Source organism: Misgurnus anguillicaudatus, chromosome 9 (genome assembly GCF_027580225.2).
Source record: "Misgurnus anguillicaudatus chromosome 9, ASM2758022v2, whole genome shotgun sequence".
Lineage (NCBI taxonomy): Eukaryota > Metazoa > Chordata > Actinopteri > Cypriniformes > Cobitidae > Misgurnus > Misgurnus anguillicaudatus.
The window spans coordinates 31,917,644-31,937,695 of NC_073345.2; the positions used below are offsets into that span (position 1 = coordinate 31,917,644).

The 20,052-nt window shown below is 38.5% G+C and overlaps 1 protein-coding gene across 2 annotated transcripts in view; it reads right to left on the reverse strand.

Moving 5' to 3' along the window:
• olfm1b (olfactomedin 1b) overlaps nucleotides 1-20,052 on the reverse strand; it is a 43,111-nt gene that overhangs the window by 11,420 nt on the left and 11,639 nt on the right. The window contains exons 1-5 of one of the 2 annotated variants that reach the window (XM_055179932.2): nucleotides 11,538-12,280; nucleotides 10,082-10,231; nucleotides 9,261-9,416; nucleotides 4,330-4,549; nucleotides 333-439 (exon numbers count right to left, since the gene is read on the reverse strand). In XM_055179932.2, coding sequence (XP_055035907.1) covers nucleotides 333-439; nucleotides 4,330-4,549; nucleotides 9,261-9,416; nucleotides 10,082-10,231; nucleotides 11,538-11,687 — 783 coding nt within the window. In that variant the 5' untranslated portion in view covers nucleotides 11,688-12,280. Of the gene's footprint in view, nucleotides 1-332; nucleotides 440-4,329; nucleotides 4,550-9,260; nucleotides 9,417-10,081; nucleotides 10,232-11,537; nucleotides 12,281-20,052 lie in introns of those variants that run through there. The other variant, XM_055179933.2, reaches the window with a different exon arrangement.

Below are 20,052 nucleotides of genomic sequence, written 5' to 3' on the forward strand. Positions count from 1 at the left end.
AAGCTTTAAATGAAGAAATCCTACATGCTTGTTTGGATCAAGAACTGTACAGCTTTCAATCTAAATTCATTTAATTAAATCTTTGAAAACTATATACACATTTAAAAGCTTCAAACAAAAAGTCAGACAAAATGGTCCTTATGTTACTGGAGCAGTAGTACACCTTTGTACCTAAAGAGTTCATAATAGTACATATGATATTGGTGCATATAAGTACCTCAATAGTACATTTTAGTACCAATAATTTTTAATATTTATAAGTGGTACTGCCCCAGTGACCATTTAAAAAAAAAATTCTTAGTGTAGGTTCTTGGTTGTGCGTTTAGACTCACCCTTGTGTCTCCTTCAGGAGCAAGTGGGTCTGTCATCCAGGATCCGAACCGGGAGCCGGATGCTTTAATGGTGATTGCGTCACTAATGCCGGTAAGCTTCCCGCATGCTGGAGAACAAATCACGCACATACCAAAAATACAAATGAGTTTAATGATTTAACGTTATAGTCTCTCTAAATTAAATACACATCACTTTGTTAACATTGAAGTCAGGTCATAACCTTAAATTTTAATGAAGGTTGTGTCATATAGGGGCGGTTTCCCGGACAGGGATTAGACAAGTCCTAGACTTAAACACTTTAAAGAGCTGTCCAAACTGAAAACAACTTGCACTTACATATATTAAACTACATCAGTGCCCTTTGTTTTACCTCAAAATGCACACAGGTAATGTTTTTAGTAAGGCATGTTTGTTAAAACTAGTTGTATTTCCTAATTAAACTAAGGCCTAGTCCTGGATTAAGCTAATCCTGGTCCGGGAAACCGCCCCTTAAACCTTTAAATTAAATTCACTCACAAAACCCAATAACATTTGTTTTTCTCACCTTTCTCTTGAAGTCAACATGAAACCTACTTTAGTTTACGATTCCTACTGAAAAGACCAGCTAAAACCAGCCTAAACCAGCCTTTAGCTGGTGGGCCAACTGGTCTTCAATCCTGACCAGGTAAAAAGTACCCAAAAACCCTCTAAAGCCGCCAGCTTAATCAGCTAAAACCAGGCAAGGAGACCAGCTTAGGCTGGTTTTAGCTGGTCTTTGTGACGCTGAATATTCAGTAAGAAAATACACTTTATTCATTGGTTACTTATTTGATGATGTAAATGGCTGTCTAGATGATGTGGTGGATGGAGAGGAGGGGTTGAAAAATGTAAATAAAAACAGGATTAAGTTTCTAAAGAAAAATATTTTGAAATATATATATTTTTTAATTTAGTAAAAATTCAAATGGGGGACAGCTGTTGAATGCACTTGTTCAATCTATATTATATAAATATTTATAATGTTTATTTCAAAATATATAGTTATTTAAATTTACTTTGTAACAATGCATATTGTGAAAAATGCTATATATTAATTTAATAAAATATACAAATTTAACCTTATATTATCTGATGAGCAATATGTGGTTTTATCCTGCGGGTCTGTTATGTGTTTTGAGATTACTCAGAATAAAACACCTTGCTCTAATCTGGGGTCTGCAGAGAGATTTAGGCTAAATTATTACACGTCTATATTTAGACTTAAGCCCTGTTTCACACATCCTATTTGCATTTCTGTAGCAACAAAAGAGAAAATATCCATCTCACACAATATATAACACATTTGATTGTATCAAAGTAGCAGTCAGGGCTTGATAATTCTTTAAGGTAAATCGTCATTACATTGTAAATGTTTGCCTGTGCAAAACATCTTCCACTATACTGTTGTGTTCTGAGTGGTTGCCAAGGCATTATTATGTGGTTGCTAAGGTGTTGCGGTTTTTAGTTACTGTGTGGTTGTTAGGGTAACTGTTCCCATAGCTTTATTGGTAGAGCATTACATAAGCAGCGTAAAACAACACGTGTTTGGTCCACAGGGAACACACATATCGCCAATATCTTTAGCTTGAATGCACTATAAGGGGTGCACACATTTTTCCTACCAAGGGCCAAAAATCAAACCTGACTGAGGGCCGTGGGTAACACTTTACAATAAGGTTCATTAGTTAACATTAGTTAAAGGTGCAGTGTGTAAATTTTAGTGGCATCTAGTGGTAAGGATGCGAATTGCAACCAACGGCTCTGTCCACTGCTCACCCCTCGCTTTTGAAACACATAGAGAAGCTACGGTAGCTGCCAGTGGACAAACATGTCATCGTCGGAGACAACTTAGTAAAAAAAATGTCCGTTAAGGGCTTCTGTAGAAAAATGGCGGCACAAAATGGCGACTTCCATGTAAGGGGACCCTCTTTGTATGTAGATAAAAAGGTCCCATTCTAAGATAATAAACACATAATGGTTTATTATGAAAGGTCTTTATACACCCCTGATAATATAGTTATGTATTTATTTAGCATTTCTGTCAAGAGATCCTTTTAAAAAATACAGACTGCACCTTTAATGTATTAACTAACATGAACAAACAGTATTTATTAATCTTTGGTAATGTAAGTTAATAGAAATAAAGCTTTTAATTGTTTGTTCATGTTAGTTCACAGTGCATTAACTAACGTTAACAAGATTTTAACAAAGTATTAGTAATTGTTGAAATTAACATTAACAAAGATTCATAAATGCTGTATAAGTGCAGTTCATTATTAGTTCATGTTAATTAATGTCATTAACTAATGTTGACTAATGAACCTTATTGTAAAGTGTTACCGGGCCGTGGGTCGAAAATAAATGTTGCTGTGTTATATTAAAATTAAAATTGCCCTGATTCTCTTAATTTATAATTTTCTAATATTTAAAAAAATAAATAAGCAAACATTACTCGCATAACTAATGCAGTTTTATTTTCATTTTGACAAATATTTTCAATTTTCCTTTTGTCTGTGTTCCACTGCCTCGACTTCTCCATTTTTAGCCTATAGTACCTGAGTTCGTTGAGTTTTGTGACGCATGCTATACACCTTTTAGTATGTATGTACATTAAAAATATATTTACTTTAATTCCTTGCATTTAATTTGAATAAAAAAATTTGTAATGTACAAATAAAACAAAAAATGTTACATTTTAGAAAATGTTTAATTAGCCATATGAACATCTGCGTCAATTTATCATTTTTCCTTATCTAACGTGGCATGACGGGCCAAATTAAAGGTCATTGCGGGCCAAGTTTGGCCCTAGTTTGGGCACATCTGTGCTATACAGTAAGTCAATTTGTATATAAGTGTCTGCCGAATGTAAATGTAATATGCAGTGGCGGCTGGTGACTTCTTTTTTCGAGGGCGCACGATGCGAAGTTCATCACATGATGTATGTAGCCCATCATGTGTGTGGTTCGTAATTTCAAAATATGTGTTCTGCGCGTCGAGTGCATCACGTGTCTTGTCAAAATAAGTGCCTGCTGCAGACGCGTCTAAAGGGTTTATGATAAAAGAAACGTTCGTGTTTGCCAGATACTCGCATAATCTCATGTTTAATCAGAATTTCCTGTTAAGGGAGTGTCTTGCGTATATTTTGTGAACGTGAGTGTCTCTGTTATCATAAACGGGTTTGACGCGTGTGCAGCAGGCACTTATTCTGACAAAACACGTGATGCACATGGTTCACATGACGCAACAAACATATATTTTGAAAGCATGAGCAACACGCATGACACTGCGAACACATATTTTAAATTTGCACCCCTCGGAAGAGCAGTCATGAGCCACCACTGGTAATATGCTAGGTGCTTATACAATTCAAAATAAATCTGGAGGTTTTATTATTGCGAAAAAATATTATAAAATATAACAGCACACCTGTTCTGAGGTCTCATTTAAGTCTAAAAAGTTATGCACCCTGTTTAAATCCTTGCAGCAATAAAAGTTGTCTGCATATGAAATACATGTTTTCCATAGTGATACACAAGAATGAAACCCAAGTGTGCATTTGAAACCAAAAGATAAATGAACTCATTTTAAAAGCAATTGATCGCACACTGAGTCTGGCCCACATTTCTCTTGTAAAACCCAATGTGAAGGAGAGAGATGATACACACACCAGAGATTTATGCAGCTGTATGTGTGTGTGTTTGGAGACGGTGAATGTGTAATCTTGTTTGTGTGACCTGGAGAGTCCCATAACCAATTTTATTGCTGAGATGTTGCTTTTTCATATCTCAGTTGTCATATTTTAGTACCTTATTTTTGTCTCAGGTCCACGTTGACATGATGCAGGTGATTAAATGGCACAAGTTTTATTTTCATGCTCAGCTATTCATTTATTTATTTACCCTCGAAGGTCCAGGAACATTGACTTGATGTTGTGCATAGCTTCTGTATATGTTTACTGCGTGTCTGTGTGTGTCGTACCAAGCTTTTGCATGCATGCACGCAGCCTTTCCTCCAGGTTAACCACACGCGAGTGGAGGTCATCGTAGTCATACGCTCCCATCTCTTGCTGGAGGAGGTTCAGGCTGGACGTCAGGTTCTGCACCTCCTCTTTAAACTGCTGAACCAGCCGGGCGTCGGCTTTGTACTCCTCCAAAACGGGAATTAGCGGCCGCAACTCCGCCATTTTTGCTTTTATGGCCTGAAAATACGCAACAGAGTTGCTCAGGTTGGAGGCGGGCGGGTACAGCGGGATTATGGGAAAGTTCAAGTCCCTCTCAGGTTGTTGAGGATAGGCAATCTGTCTAATCTGACAACATTGGTCTCTGTCTATAATGATGATGTATATGAGGGTGTTTGTTCATTTGTATACACTTATAAATAAAGGTTCTGGTAAAGTCCCATTTTAAAGCCACTGGAGAACCATCTTAAGATCTATGGTTTTTAAACTATACTAGTCCACATTTGAAGTGGATCAAAACCTTTCAAAAAAAATGTCTTAAAACCAATACCCAATACCCAATTTGTCTTTTTTGATCAACTTCAAGTTGACTAATGTATTGTATGCTGACTTTGTCTTACATGGCCAAAAGTATGTGGACAACCAAGCACTAATGCTGGTTCAACATTTGATATTAAAGGTCAACTAATATGGCAGTTTTTCAAGACATAATATTATGCTGCGTTTACACCAATCGCAGTAGAGGCGTGAAGCGCGAGTGATAAGTCAATGTGCAGACGCGTTGACGCGCCTCAGGAGGTCCCGCGGCGCGGAAGAGGCGGAAGAGGCGTTCGGCGCGGGAGCGGAAGACGCGTTTCCGCCTCATTCGCGTGTGAAGCTTGAGCGTTGTGCGCGGTACGCGCGAATGGTGCTTTTGTGAATATTTCGGTCCACGCGAATTTGCGGCTGACGCCCGAGTTGAAAAATTTGAACTTTGGCGGAATTTCGCGCCGCGTTAACCAATCAGGAGCCTGCCTGCTGCTGTGGTGGCAACCCCACCCGGAGTCACTCACTCAACCAACACTTGATATTGCCTGTAATAAAAAGGAATAAAAAGGACCTCGCTTGGAAGAGTGTCAGTAAGGACTTTTGGCAACCTGGTAAGTTGTAATACACACTTCACTTTTGAGTCACGTGACGTTTATCGACCCGCGCCGTTTATTTCCCCCCTATAGTAAGGTTACCCAATACAAACTGGTAACTCTCTTGATAAATGCACAATCAACATCAGTCATCTTGCAAACAGAAACTCGCACAGCAGTTGCCCCTCCCACAAGAAGCGGATTTTGCCTCGGAAGCGCGTCAAATGCTTGCTTTTTCCGCGCGTCTACTCCGCTCCACACACGCGAATGCATTCAAAGTGTTCAAGCGGCAAACTAGGCGCGGTAGACGCGATTTTGACGCCCAAAACGCGTTTGGTGTAAACTCAGCATTAGACACAAGTGTCCACAAAATGTGCCTATGACGTTTCAGGTCCAACTGCCATACTTATTATACCATGCTGAAAAGGTCCCTTTTTGGGGATGTTCAGGAAAAAGTGCTGTTTTTGTGTGTGTCTCTTTATATGCAAATGAGCTGCTTCTTCCGTCAATGTTTACTGTTACCTATACCAAAAGCCCCACCAGCGTTTAAAAAAAAATTGCAAGTCAGCGTCAGCTTTTTATGATTTTCACAAAAATTGAATGCCTTCCAAAAAAATGTCCTTCCCTTTTTACATAAAATATAGCAAATGAAAAAACGTAACCTCTGCTTTCAAACAAACAAACAAAGAAAAAAGTTTCATCGTATCTTGATTTGTTTTTATTTTATCACTTCTAAAATATGGGTAGGTTTATTCAAAAATACCAAAATTTGAGCAAAAAGCCGAGATAATTGCATTTTTGTAAAGGTTAGAGATCTGATTCAGAGCAATGATCTAAACATACACAGAGTTTTTACTGTTTTTGGATCAGTGGATGCTTCAGTTTTTTATAAGTTGGGTAAGAGCACCTAGTGGATAATAGCGGAAATATGGATTGCCGTAAAAACGGAAGCGTTTTCTTCTTACTGACGTGGTAACTGCACTGTAAAAAAATTCCGTAGAAATTACAATTGTATTTTAGCTGGGTTGGCGGTAATGTACCGTAGATTTAAATTTATGTTATTTACAAGTCTTTATCTTTACAGAATAAAACTATACAATAACAGCCTCATGCAAAGCATTCTGGGAACCAGAAATCATCATTAACCTTTTTCTGTTTTTTGCTTCAGATTTTGTTTTACAGAATGTTTTGCTTGATACTGTTTTTTTAGTTTTACTCTGTAAGGACAAAGACTTTAACTTTGAACAAAATGTTGCCAGTGAAAAACATACATTTAAATCTACGGTAAGTTACCGGCAACCCAGCTGCAATTTCTACTGAATTTTTTTACAGTATGGTCAATGGCGGGGAAAGAGTTAATATGACAATTACCTTGCGGTAATTACGTGCGGTAATGAATTTGGTAAAGAATATTTAAAATAGGACTAATCATAGGTCTCGTACACACTGCAAACTTTCAGGAGTGACAACCGCATTAAAATGCAGTAGTGAATCCCCTAAATGTTCGTTTCATGTCTGTACGGAACAAGACTCACTCCCGAAAATGTGATGATTGACACAGAAATAACCATAGTGACGTTCTGCCGTCTTGCATGCTTATCACTCACAGCTTTGACCAAAATAATAACAGCATTGTGTTTTGCAATAAACCTCCGTCTTGGCGTTGTGTATTTTACGCTTTTGTAAGGCTGCTTCACTGCGCAGAGCGCGTGGTCTTGCAGTGTTGCCAGATCCTCGTCTTTTTTGTACGTAAATACCATTTTGGCGCTTAACCTTTTATGGCTTTTTCAAGTTTTTGGTGTTAATAAAGTGTGGTGCCGGTCCCAATATTTTGATCTTTGAGGTAAAGCATTTAGATTTATTTTGGTTTATTATTGGATTTTTCTTGTTCGCTGTTTTTTTAGTGCAAGATCTGGCAACAATAGTCAGCAAACGCTTCCTCTGTCATTTTCTGAACCGCGCATACAGAAGACTTTTTCACATTCTAAGCATTTATTTTTCTCAGAAGAGAGACATGTCCTGTTTATGATGAATGTTTAAACACTTTATTAACTACTAGTTGTTCAGTTCGGTCATGTACACACTGTGCAGTTTTTGTAAATTCGGTTGTCACTACCTGCATTTTGCGGTTTTGTTAATTCGGTTGTAGAATGGGGTTGTGAGTCCCGTAAATTACTGAACTGTGTGTGTACAGAACAGGATTAAGCATTAAAAGGTGAAGTGAGAACCGAATTAATGTGCAGTGTGTACGGGACAATAGTCTTTGAATGGTTGTGGGTGGGGCCTGCGCAAAGTGACATCAGTTTGCTCAGAAAAAGTCAACAGCTTGTCCCATAAGACTGCTGATGTTTTACGGGATAACAAATATTTTAATAATAATTTTTATCAGTACACACAAAAATTAATTTCTCATATTAGGTGACCTTTAAAATCCACTTTCTGGGAAGCTTTCCAAAAAATGTTGGAGCACTATGCTGAGATTTGATGCTTTCATTTAGACATGAGCATCAGTGAGGTCAGGCCCTATTTCATATTTGAACAGACACATTGTGGTTCTGAATGAGAAGATGTACACCTTATTCTACTAAAGATTATATTGCAAGGCTAATGTATGCTACATTTAATGCACCTGTTAGCAGAAATGGGTGTGGTTAAAATAGTCAAAGTTGTTCACATACTTTTGCACCGTTATGCATGTACACATGCTTTATATAACATAGGAAAGCTTTAATTTTAAACTAATGTATAAATATTATAAAATTATATCCAAATAATCATTTGGCCAACTCCACCCCTATACAGTAACACTAACAATTAATAAAACATTGATAAAAGAACCTTTATTTGTAAGATTTATGTTTGTAAATATAGTGTTTTGTGTTTGTAGAGCCATCGAGAGTCCAGAGGCCAAACGGCAGTAAATTGACTAAGATTTGATCAACGAAATCAAGCGCTCTGAACACGGTAAACAATTGGGAAAAGACTTTATTAGTTATCGTTTAGAATGCAACAGCAGAAGGGAGACATGCTGAAATTACAACTCACGTACAACAAAGTGATGTTTAATTCTTCTACTTCAAACGCATATTACTCCAATAACCAAAGATGTATAGTGACAAAACAAAAAAAAAAAACTTTTGCAATACTAGCAAAGATGTAAATAATAATAATAATGCTTATAATAATTATCATAATAGCAATAATATCAATGTAGCTAAATAATCATATAAATAAAAAGTAACAATTCTTTAGAAAAGCATGCAGGAAGAGATCTGATTGGTGGTTGGATAAGGAAGGGGGAGGAGTGTTTCTTACAGCTAATGTCGTATCGAATATGAGAATCGTGACATAAACAGCGTGATTGACGCCCACTTCAGCCAATCGTGGGTTAGACCTGCCTCTTCTGGCCTCTGGCTCTCCTATCATGTCTTTATAGTTAGCCCTGCAAGCAAGAAACAACAGACTCAGCACAGGGAGCTAACTCACTAACCTGTCTAACACATTCACACACAGACTCTTTAACTCACACACGCACACTGTTGTGTTAAAAAGTGCAAATAAAATAACATCATTCCATGCATGTGCCAGGTAGTCTGTGTGTCATTGCATATATATTTGCATAGTGACCAAATTTATTTGTGACGAAATGTGCATCCATTTATTTCTTTTTATTTGTTTAAGACATATAGCACCAGATTAAATGTTTAATAAATGCACATTTCGAAACGGTTACAAAGGTATTCATGCGTGCAATCTTCATTGTTTCCTTGCGTGTCCACATGTACTGGTTTTTGTCTGTGCATTGTTTGCGTATAATCGTGCATGTGTACCTTGTATTGCTTGGCGATGTTTTGTTTGTGGTTTTCTTCCACCTGTTTGAATTTGGTCTCCAGGCCACGGAGTTGATCTTCCATCTTCACCACATACTGCAGGTCCCTCTGGGTCCGCTGGTCCAATACTTGGATTGATTGCGTCATGTTTTGCACCTACAACAAACACACACACACAAGTGCCAGACATATAAAATCTGTTTTAAAAATATTGCTGTCTACTGCCTCCAGCCTTCAGTGTCAAATCAAACCTTAAAAAGTGACAAATTTAGCTTTTCCTACGAAGTATACGGTTGAGTTTAACATCACAACCATACAAAACTTAGTAAAAATACATCACACATAAATATTGGGTTAAACATGTTTAAACATTTCTGTTATTGGTCTGAGATAATCTGGGATCGACTCCAGTGTTCCCTGCGGCCCTACATGGATATATTCATCATCTTTTTCACCATAAATGATGCTGATTTGTCAAAACACAGATGACCTTCACAACGAAATCTTACTGTATCTCTAGGCTATAGTTTATAAACTAGTTGTTTTTAGGAAAGCTGAGATCATCAACAGCTCTGCTCATGACTCGGTATGCTCATGGTGTTTGTCCCTGGTTGCATCATTGCCATTATCAGGAAAAACTATTATATTTCGGGAACATGTTGTTATCGTGGCATCTCTGTTCCAGAGGAACTCATTAACTGTGTGTGAGCTGTTGTTAGGCACAACCCCCATGTAACTTTAATCTCAGGAGGATGAACTTGGTGTCTAAAACGAAGTGTTGACGTATGATGGGTGAGGAGTTGAAAGGTCACTGGATGCACCTTCTCCAGTAGCTGTCGGAGTTGTTTGGTGCGTGCATCTCTTGAGCACATGGTCTGTTGAGGTGCGACCACCGTGCACACGCATCTGCCCTCGCTGTCCTGTGCCGAACTGTACACCTGCCAGGACTCTTCTGGGTTAGCGGGTAGAACCTGTGAAAGAGGGCGAGAGAGGTGAAATTAATCTCACTGTCATCCGATGTTTATAGTTTCAGTCATAATCCCACACTTACTGACATAACACACTCACACAAGATTATGCAAAGCCCCATCTGCTCGGTCACGACAGGTCACGCCCCACTTTCCGACCACCAATCAAAACCCAGCACCTCTATATCTACTACCAAGGCAAACATCGATGGCATTAATCCAAACACGCAATTCCTTAGTTGTATTTGACTGACAGCTGTTAGATATAAAAGACCTTTCTGTCAATCTGGAAGTGCCTGTGAGCTACAGATCCAATCACAGTCTGTCTGATACTGGCAGGAGTGAAACACAGATGGCAGCCTGATGAACATCCAGATTCTCAGATCGCTTCGACAAAACAGCCAAACCAAAAGCGGGTTTATAGAGGATTACAACATTGCAAACATACTTCTGTTTGATCTATTTTGAAGTCTTTATAGCTTTATTTTGCTTTTATATCAGCCCCGTTGTGAACTCCATCATCATTTCTATCCATCATCTTAGCAACGACTATAATATATAAACAGCATTTTTTGACACAAGAATATGCAAGATATCTACTGTATGAGACTATTGCATCTTCTGGTCAAATTTTTTTGTCAATTCCCTCAACTATCTGTCAGTCTCTGAATAATCTGTCATTTATCTGTCTGTCTAATCATAATTCATAAGCCATGCTCAGTAATGTCAAAATCAAACATATTCTCTGCAATGAAAATCAATGGAAATTTTGATTCTTCTTGCATGGGAAAAGTCAAATGGCACTTCTATTTCTGTATTCTGCTCTTTTATAAAAGGACAGTTGGATTATTTCACACCTTTGTACAACAGATAACCATTTAAAGAATTTAAACAGATGAGTAAAAATGAGTTGAAACCATTAAACCATTGTTATAATGTGCCAATGGAAGACATTTTAACAGACAAAAGATTTACATTTACACATTTAGCGTGTGTTTCCTGAGAATCGAACCTACGACGTTTGGGTTCCTAATGCACTACTCTACCAATAAAGTTGTAGGAAAATTATACAGTTTGTCACGCGCGTCACGTTAAAGCGTCGTGCCAAGTTTAAAAAAAGTTCAACTTAAAAAAAAAACCGCGTCTTGAATGCACTGCGTTTTAGTCGTTTAGAAATGCAGGTACGCGTCCGGTGCGCACGCCTTCCCGTACGCGGAGTTGCATAAAATATGGCATTACGTTAAATACTATATAAATCCAAACTTTTATCTTAATTTTAGGCGTACATATATTGTAGCTCCACACTTACTCCTATACTCCGGTCTGGATAGCCGCTCTGCGCTGCGGTGAGTTTGGTGGTGTTCAGCCCCACCAGTGATGGCAGAGTCTGGGACATCCAGTTGGTGATCATTGCCATGGTGCTGAGCACCACACCGATCTTCAGCAAAGGCACCGACATCTTTGCGCTTGGACCCAAACTCTCATTATTCTACAAAAGCCACCGGGGAACCGGAACGGCGAGCATCGCTGCCCGTGAGCGCCTCGTGCATCACCATCATAACTATCATTGTTATCTCCTCTAACGGTCCCGGTCCGAACGGTATCACGGTGTTCATCTCGGCGCTGTTGGATGCTGAATGGAGTCCTGTAAGGTTTAGTACAAACTCGTTTTACTGGCGTCTATCCCGTTATTCGTGGCTCTTTGGTGTGCGTTCACGCCCTATTTGGTCCGCTTTCCCCACGCAACTGATTTACTCGGGACTGAGCGCGCCGACTGCTTCTCCGTGGATGAGAGAAGAGGCGGTGCCACGCTCTCCTATATAGTTGTGCGCGTGATGTTGCGCGCCTCTCCACTCACGAGACGCCCTTTGCGCGCCACCTGGGATTTGCGCTTGGCGACCGATCGCATTAATAGCCCGCCGTTTGTCATGGTCACGAGTCCAGGGGGGGTCGTAAACTGAACATCTCAATGTCACGCCCCACTCCGGGTCAACGGGAGTGAAAAATGATCTCGGCGATCCCAAGTGATGTTAATTTAACAAGCACCCTGCCATAATGCGCCCTGTTACAACCTTCTTTGTGTAATATCATTTAATTAACTCTCACAAGACATCCATCACTATTTCATTGGGAAAATGAGGGACACTAAAAGTCAGTGGTAAAAATGTCTTTATTGCAATCATTCTTTATTGCGGGTCATTCCTGTTACGCAGTAACCTTGTACAGTTTTTTTAATAAAATAGTTTTTGAAGTCTGAAAAAGCGTACACTCTTAAAAATAAAGGGTTTGCAAATAAATAATCACTTTTCTATCTGAAAAAACTTTTTACTACAAAGTACCTTTTATGCAACAGAAAGGTCATATGGATGTTAAAGAAACAAATGTTTTAGGAAACTTTTTTGTAAGAGCGTACTTTCAGAAATATACTCTGGTTCAGTTCAGGCACTTAACCATTATTGATTATAACTTACAAGTGCATGAAAATTAATAAGATGGAACCAAAATAAAGATTAAGTATTGACTCAGATGGAGAGAAAGAGACTGGACGTCAGCAGACATACATTTATTTTTTCCATTTTAAGATTTAATTTGATAAATAATCTTTTAGAAGACAAACCAAAACATCACAAAATTGAATCCACTGCAAACATTGATATTGTGCTGTTGTTTCCCACCGTGATTTCACCCTATGATGATGTCATTGGAGAAATGTTTTTTGTTACTTTCTTACAGAAAGTGATATTAAGGAATTGACTACGTATAGTAACACAGGAAGCCTTTTGATTACAGAAAAGAAAACAAAGACCCACATAAAATGCGTCACTATATTCATTATTAAAAATAAAACACATTACACATACAGCATGTAAATGTCGTGAGAAATGTCAAATATACTGTATAAGAGGTGTGGAGCCGCCCTGCGTGCTCGCACACGTCCATAATGATTCTTGCATTAAATCAGTTTGCATTAGAATGACTCGAGCGCCCCCGTGCTGCTGTCAGTGGTACTGCAATGTAATTACACCCACCACTAACCGGTGTCACACCGTAAAATAATGCAATCTATCCAGCCCTGGCCATATGGCAGAATGAGAAGTGTATTGTCTCGTGGATCAGTGGTATAACACCTCTCATACACAAACAGAGTCAGTGAGTAATCCTGACACAGAGAGGTGCAAACCGCATCATAGTGTCACAATCTTACACAGATGATACAAGTTTTACAATACACTATACACTAGTGCTTTTACTTTAAAAAGTACATTTCTGTATAGACACATATACAGAAGTTATGGGCTCAAAAAGCTATGCACCATTTACACTGTTGATGGCTAAAAATGATTTGTATCTTAGTAGTGGGGCATGTTGTCACAGCACACAGCCACACACACGCACACACACATACATAAATACAGGCTATATATACTGCATATATAAGATGTAAATGTGAGGTTCTTGTAGCTCAACTGGTACAGGTTTGCATTAGCAGCGCAAAATACCACGGGTTCGATCCCCATGACATACATAGTCACTTAGGAAAAGCATCTAAATATAATGTACATAAATGTAATAAAACCTGATTTATTTATACTTGTTTTTATTTGAGACCCTGGACCACAAAACCAGTCATAAAATGATTTTTAAGATTACATAATCTGAAAGCTGAATAAATAAGCTTTCCATTGATGTATGGTATGTTAGGACAATATTTAGCTGAGATATTGAGAAAATTGCCTTTAAAGTTCAAATTATGTCCTTAGCGCACATATTACTAATGATAAGTTAAAAAAATTATATATTTATGGTAGGAAATTTACAAAATATCTTTACTTAAAGGTGCAATTTGTAAGATATTTGCAGTAAAATGTCCAAAAACCACTAGGCCAGTGTTATATATTTTGTCCAGCTGATTACTATCAATATCTGTAATGTTTTCAACTACTTGTACATCGTGAGAAAATTGCCATTCTAAACACTGACACGGGGCAGTGCAGTCTCCTGTCAATGACGTTAATATCCCTGTGACCCTTTGTCACCGCCTTTACTGACGTAAAAACCACATGACAACAGTGGTCGAGTTCGAAAAAATAAAATGGCGACCAAGGAAGCGACTGGAGCACAAATTTAGTGTAAATAAATGTATATTTTCACTTTTTACACATTTTAATTGCATTTCTAGCGAGAAATTAGTATTGTAGTTTTCAAATATGTGATTAGTTATCACAAAGGCGCTATCTGTTTATATTTCAAACACGCTGCCTTTGAAGTGCGTCCGAAAGCCTTTCTCTGAGCTGCCTTCATGCCTCCGAAGTCATTGCCTCATGAGGCAGCGAGGCAACAAGTCACTGCCTTGAGTTTTCGGACGCAGCGAGTGTCGTGGACATATGCGGAACTATGCGTTAGTGCGTGTCGGGCTACACGCTTGCTTATGGACTTGTGGATTACTCTTTACCGTCTGCCGCTGGTTGTGTCAGCAAAGACAGCTCCCGTAAGCGTACAGGCCAACCAAACGACCCAAGAAGAGTTTGGAACAAAACGAGAGAAAGAATGAGTATTGTCAATACATTATGTGAAACATTTTGTAGATTGTAAGTTGAAAACTTAATTCTGTGCTGTGTTTTTGGACTAATACTGTAATATCTATGACTAACAATTTCGTTTTGAACATCACATATAAACGTACATAGTGAAATAAACGATGTCATCAAACGCAACATTTATAGGACTTGATTACCTTATCCATCAACGTGATTTCTCGTTCGCGTCTGATTGATGGCCATCAGCGGTTGAGTTAAAGCGTCATTAAACAACGTCATTTGATGTTATTGTGTTTTGGCGCCATCTAGTGGTAAAAATTCTACGTATTCCACCTTTAATATCCTAATGATGTTAGGCATAATTTAATATCAGTCATTTTGAATTAATGTATTGTTGGCTATTGCTATAAATAAACCCATGCTACTTATGACTGCTTTTGTGGTTCAGGGTCACATTTTTGTTTAGTAATTTATTTATTGTTGTTGTTTTAGTTAAACTACAGCAGTTGCCTAGTTTAAAAGCTAAGTTTCATGAATAAACCATCATAAATCACTTCTTCACTTCCTAAACTGCTATTTCTAAATTATAACATGAATATGTCAAAGGTACATGACAGAGACATAAGAGGGAGCGTCATGCATCCCATGTCTTTTAGTATATCCAGCTTGGCTTCAATAAAACATCACACCGCAAACATCTAAAACCCTGAATCTAGGGCATATATTCTTTCCGGCTCTGTCACTCTTTATTACACACACACACACATGCACGCACGCACGCACGCACGCACACGTTGTGGCTAGAGGGTATGCAGCCACAATCATCCAATCTTTCTGTACTGATCATAAATATCCTGTAATGAATACCGCTACGATTGTATTTTGTGTGTGAGGAGACATAGAGAGATATAAAAGAGAAATAAAGTATGTGAATGATAGAGCCATAGCAGCAGAAGGTCACTTCAGCACAAATCACACTGTGCTCCGGGTTGTTTGGCCTTGGGATATTAATCTGTGTGTTTGAATGAACAATTGAACATTAATCACATGCCTGCTTGTTTATATTTAACAGGTAATAGGCAACATATCTGAACTCTTTTCTAGGGTGATGATTTGCATACAAATAGCACTTGGTTCATGGTAAAACTGCATCTATGCACGTGTGTGCTGTTGGCCTGATCTTGTGTTAGCGTCTCAGACTTACTGACACTCGTCTACAAATAGTCACAGGGCTCCAGACTGCCACCAAATGGTGGCATTTTGCCACCAAAATTTGAGAGTGTGCCACTGAATTTTACATCCAGTCGCACATTTGTGAACAGTAAATTTTACCTTTTTTTCTGAGGTGACACTGAATTTGAAACAGCACATTAAAGTATTAAAGTATTAGTAATACAGTGGAAATTAGTAGAAATGTGAATATTTGGTTAGCATGTTGATTTACGGTGTGTGCCCCTAAATTTTCTGGTTGCGCCCCTAAAATTTTCAGTTGGGGGCCAGCGTGCTCCTAGTGAAAAAAGTTAGTCTGGAGCCCCGAGTCACATTTCATATGGTCATATTAGTTCTGCAAGATTTTTACTCTTTGCTTATTTCAACCTAGCTTTCTTTCTTAAAGCTAATGATGTTTTTATTAAATTACACCTATTATGTAAAATACACTTTTACAAGGTGTTTGGACATCCACACACTCCATTTTGAATCAAATTAAATCAAGGCAGTCTTTTTAGACATGCTGTGTCGATTCTGTTGTTAATGTGATGTCACGTTGAAAACGAGGCATCACATGGGGCAGTCGTAGCCTAGTGGTTACAGAGTCAGGCTTGTAAACCGAGTCTCATGACCCTTGAGCAAGGCACCTTAACCCAAACTGTCCCCCAGGCGCTGCAGTGATAGCTTCCCACTGCTCCAGGTGTGTGTGTTCACGTCTTGCTGTGCGTGTGTTCACTATTCAGTGGATGGCTTAAAGGGATAGTTAATCCCAAAATGATAATTTTATCTTAAATCACTTACCCCTGTGTCGTTCTGAACCAACAAGTCCTTTGATTGTCTTCAGGACACATTTTTAGATATTTTTGATGAAACCGGGAGGTCTCATCGCCAAAAAGGTCCGTGTTCCATTATTAGTTCAATAAAAATATTATGAAGCGACAAGAAAACGATTTTATTCAACAATATGTTTTCCTCCTTGGTTGTTCAGTGTGCGTTTATGACCAGACTACGGTGCATGTTGCTGACGTCACCACAGAATACACAGTAATTTGCGCATTTATACGGGCTGTGAACGTATTGTTTACAATGTTCGAATAATGGCTTAATTAAAAAAGTGGAAAAAACATTGGCAACTACGTCAGCAGCATGTGCCGTAGTCTGAAGGACTAGTGCTGCGTACACACCAAACGCGTAGCATCGCATTGCTTGCTCTAGATTACTTGCGGGATTTAACTTTGTGTCATGCAATTTTTCGCTTGAGTTGAATATTTTCAACTTGCGCGAAGGCGCGATTAAAGGGGAATAGCACGTGTTTTTCGCGGCAATTGCGCTGCCCAATTCGCGTCATTCGCATCGCCCCGCGTGATGACGCGTCTGATCACGTCTTTGCATTGACTTTGTATGTAATCTACTCGCGCAAATTGTTGTACTTGTGTTTGGTGTGTATGCCCCATAAGGAAGAATATTAATTGTAGAATAAAAATGACTGATGGACCTTTTTGGTCATGTCTTTCATTCTTTTCTGGAGAAAGGAATCATGAAACTAACTGAAGTCAATGGGACAGAGAGAAGCCTCTCGGTTTCATCAAAAATATCTAAAAATGTGTTTGGAAACAATCTGGGCACTTGGTGGTTTAGAACAGAGAGGTAAGTTATTTATGATCAAATTATCATTTTGGGGTGAACTATCCCTTTAAATGCAGAGGTCGCATTCCAAGTATGTGTTACCATACAATGGCAAATACCAGTGGCGGCCGGTGACTTCTTTTTCGAGGGCGCTCGATGCGAAGTTCATCACAACATGTATGCAGCCCGTCATGTGTGTGGTTCGTAATTTCAAAATATGTGTTCTGCTTGTCATGCGTAATCAGAGTATACTGTTAAGGGAGTGTCTTGTGTGTATTTTGTGAACGTAAGGATCTCTTCTATCATAAACAGTTTTGACACGTGTGCAGCAGGCACCCACCTCGACAAAACACGTGATGCACATGGTTCACATGACGCAACAAACACATATTTTGAATACACAAGCAACACACGACACTCCGAACACTTATTTTGAATTTGCGACCCTCGGGTGGGCAGTCACGTGCTGCCATTGGCAAATACGTCACTTTTACTTTCATAAAGCCCCGCCCACAGCCACTGACTGACAGTCCAATCGACAAAAAACAAATTGAGAAACCAATACATAAATCAACACAAAAAGATGTGTCTAAGTGAATGGGAAGAACTGGCGTATCATTTGGACGCAAAATTGGAATTTGCACGACTTTTTACACTGGATGCTATTTATACGCACTTCATGAGAATGGGTTGAGTTAACTAATATTTTAAGCTGAATTAACTCAAAATTTTAAGGGAACCTGGGTCCTCATTTATAAAGTGATCATTTGATCGTAAAGTGCGCATACGCAAAAATCCATGGCAAAGTCCATATTTATAAAAACTTTATGAAAAAAGTACTTAGCGCCACGTCAGGGTCTGAGCAGACGTACGCACTTTTGCTTGTCCGATTGCTGCAGGTTGGAAATATAAGCCCATTCTTGCTGCTTGAAAAGTTTTTAAACATTGACAAGCGCTCTTGTTTTTATGTCTATGACATTAATTAGGCATCATTTAAAGGCAGAGATCTGAAACTGCTGAAAGTTTAAGATCATTTGCGATTTATAGATTTCACATCTGAAAGAAAGGGGTAGGCACTTTTTCTGTGCGTACGTTTGTTTTATGAATCACACATTTTCGCAATACGCATTTTTGATAAATTATCGTAAGATCAAATGTAGGATGGTTTCTATACAGCATTTTATAAACAGTGTTGGGGGTAACGCATTACAAGTAACGTGAATTACGTAATAATATTACTTTTCTGAAGTAACGAGTAAAGTAACGCAATACTTTTTATGTACACATTAACATTTGAGTTAATTTAAAAAAAACGTAATGCAAGTTACTCAGCCAAAAAAGTAACTAAAAAGTAACATAAGCATTACTTTCCATAAAAAGTAACGCAATTAATATTGTAATGCATTACTTTTAAAAGTAACTTTCCCTTGTAAGCAAAAACCTCTGTTAGCACATTCTGTTAGCACTGTATCAGGGTCAGGTGCTATTAATTCTGAAAACAAGTTTGCAGTTAACATCTCATATTAATGTTTTATACTCAAGCAACATTCTCTTAGGGAACAACGATCAATATTACTTTCATCAACGAGTGAGCAGCAAAACCAAAATCTCAAGCTGGGATTCCTTTTTTTCTCATGTTTAATAATTCATAGGCCGTACAATTTTTGCAGCCCCCAGCAAAACGATAACATCCGGCAGAATAAGAGGCTGGGTGATGGTTAGTTCTGAATGTACCAGTAGAAGCGCCATGAGCTCCGGTACAGAAGAGAGACCGGCAGTAACTCATCTGTAACGGTCTACAGTAAAGCTTTCAGCTGCAGGCTGCATGTACAAAAAAACCTCCAACACGATATGAGTGATTTACCAATCGGTCTGAACTAAAGCATTGGAGACCTCCCAACTAACACTGCGTAGATGTTCTGTAGAGGAAGAGCTATTGATGTTTTTCTGAAACTCTTTTTGCCGAAACTTCAAATGATTTCCCTCTGTGTACTGCAGAGGTGTTTGGAAGGGAGCCCTGCTTTTTGAACATTTACACTTCTGCGTTTGCAAGCAGGCTATTATTCTGGTTGCTTTGCAACTTTATTGAATATTTGTCCCCACTGAGGTACTATTACAGCCAAACATAGTGATTTACTTTGATTCTGTGGTTTGGAAATGTTGTTTGTGGCTCGGCAAAAGGAAGGAGGTGCGTGCTTGTATGTGAAAATGTAAATCTAGATTTTTACATTTCCTGAAGAAAATTGGTGCATGTCAATCTAAACCTCCCCACACCATTATGCTGTGTACTATGTGGGTATGCAGTTGTTAAAGGAATAGTCAATTTTCTTAAAAAAAATCCAGATAATTTACTCACCACCATGTCATCCAAAATGTTGATGTCTTTCTTTGTTCAGTCGAGAAGAAATTATGTTTTTTGAGGAAAACATTGCAGGATTTTTCTCATTTTAA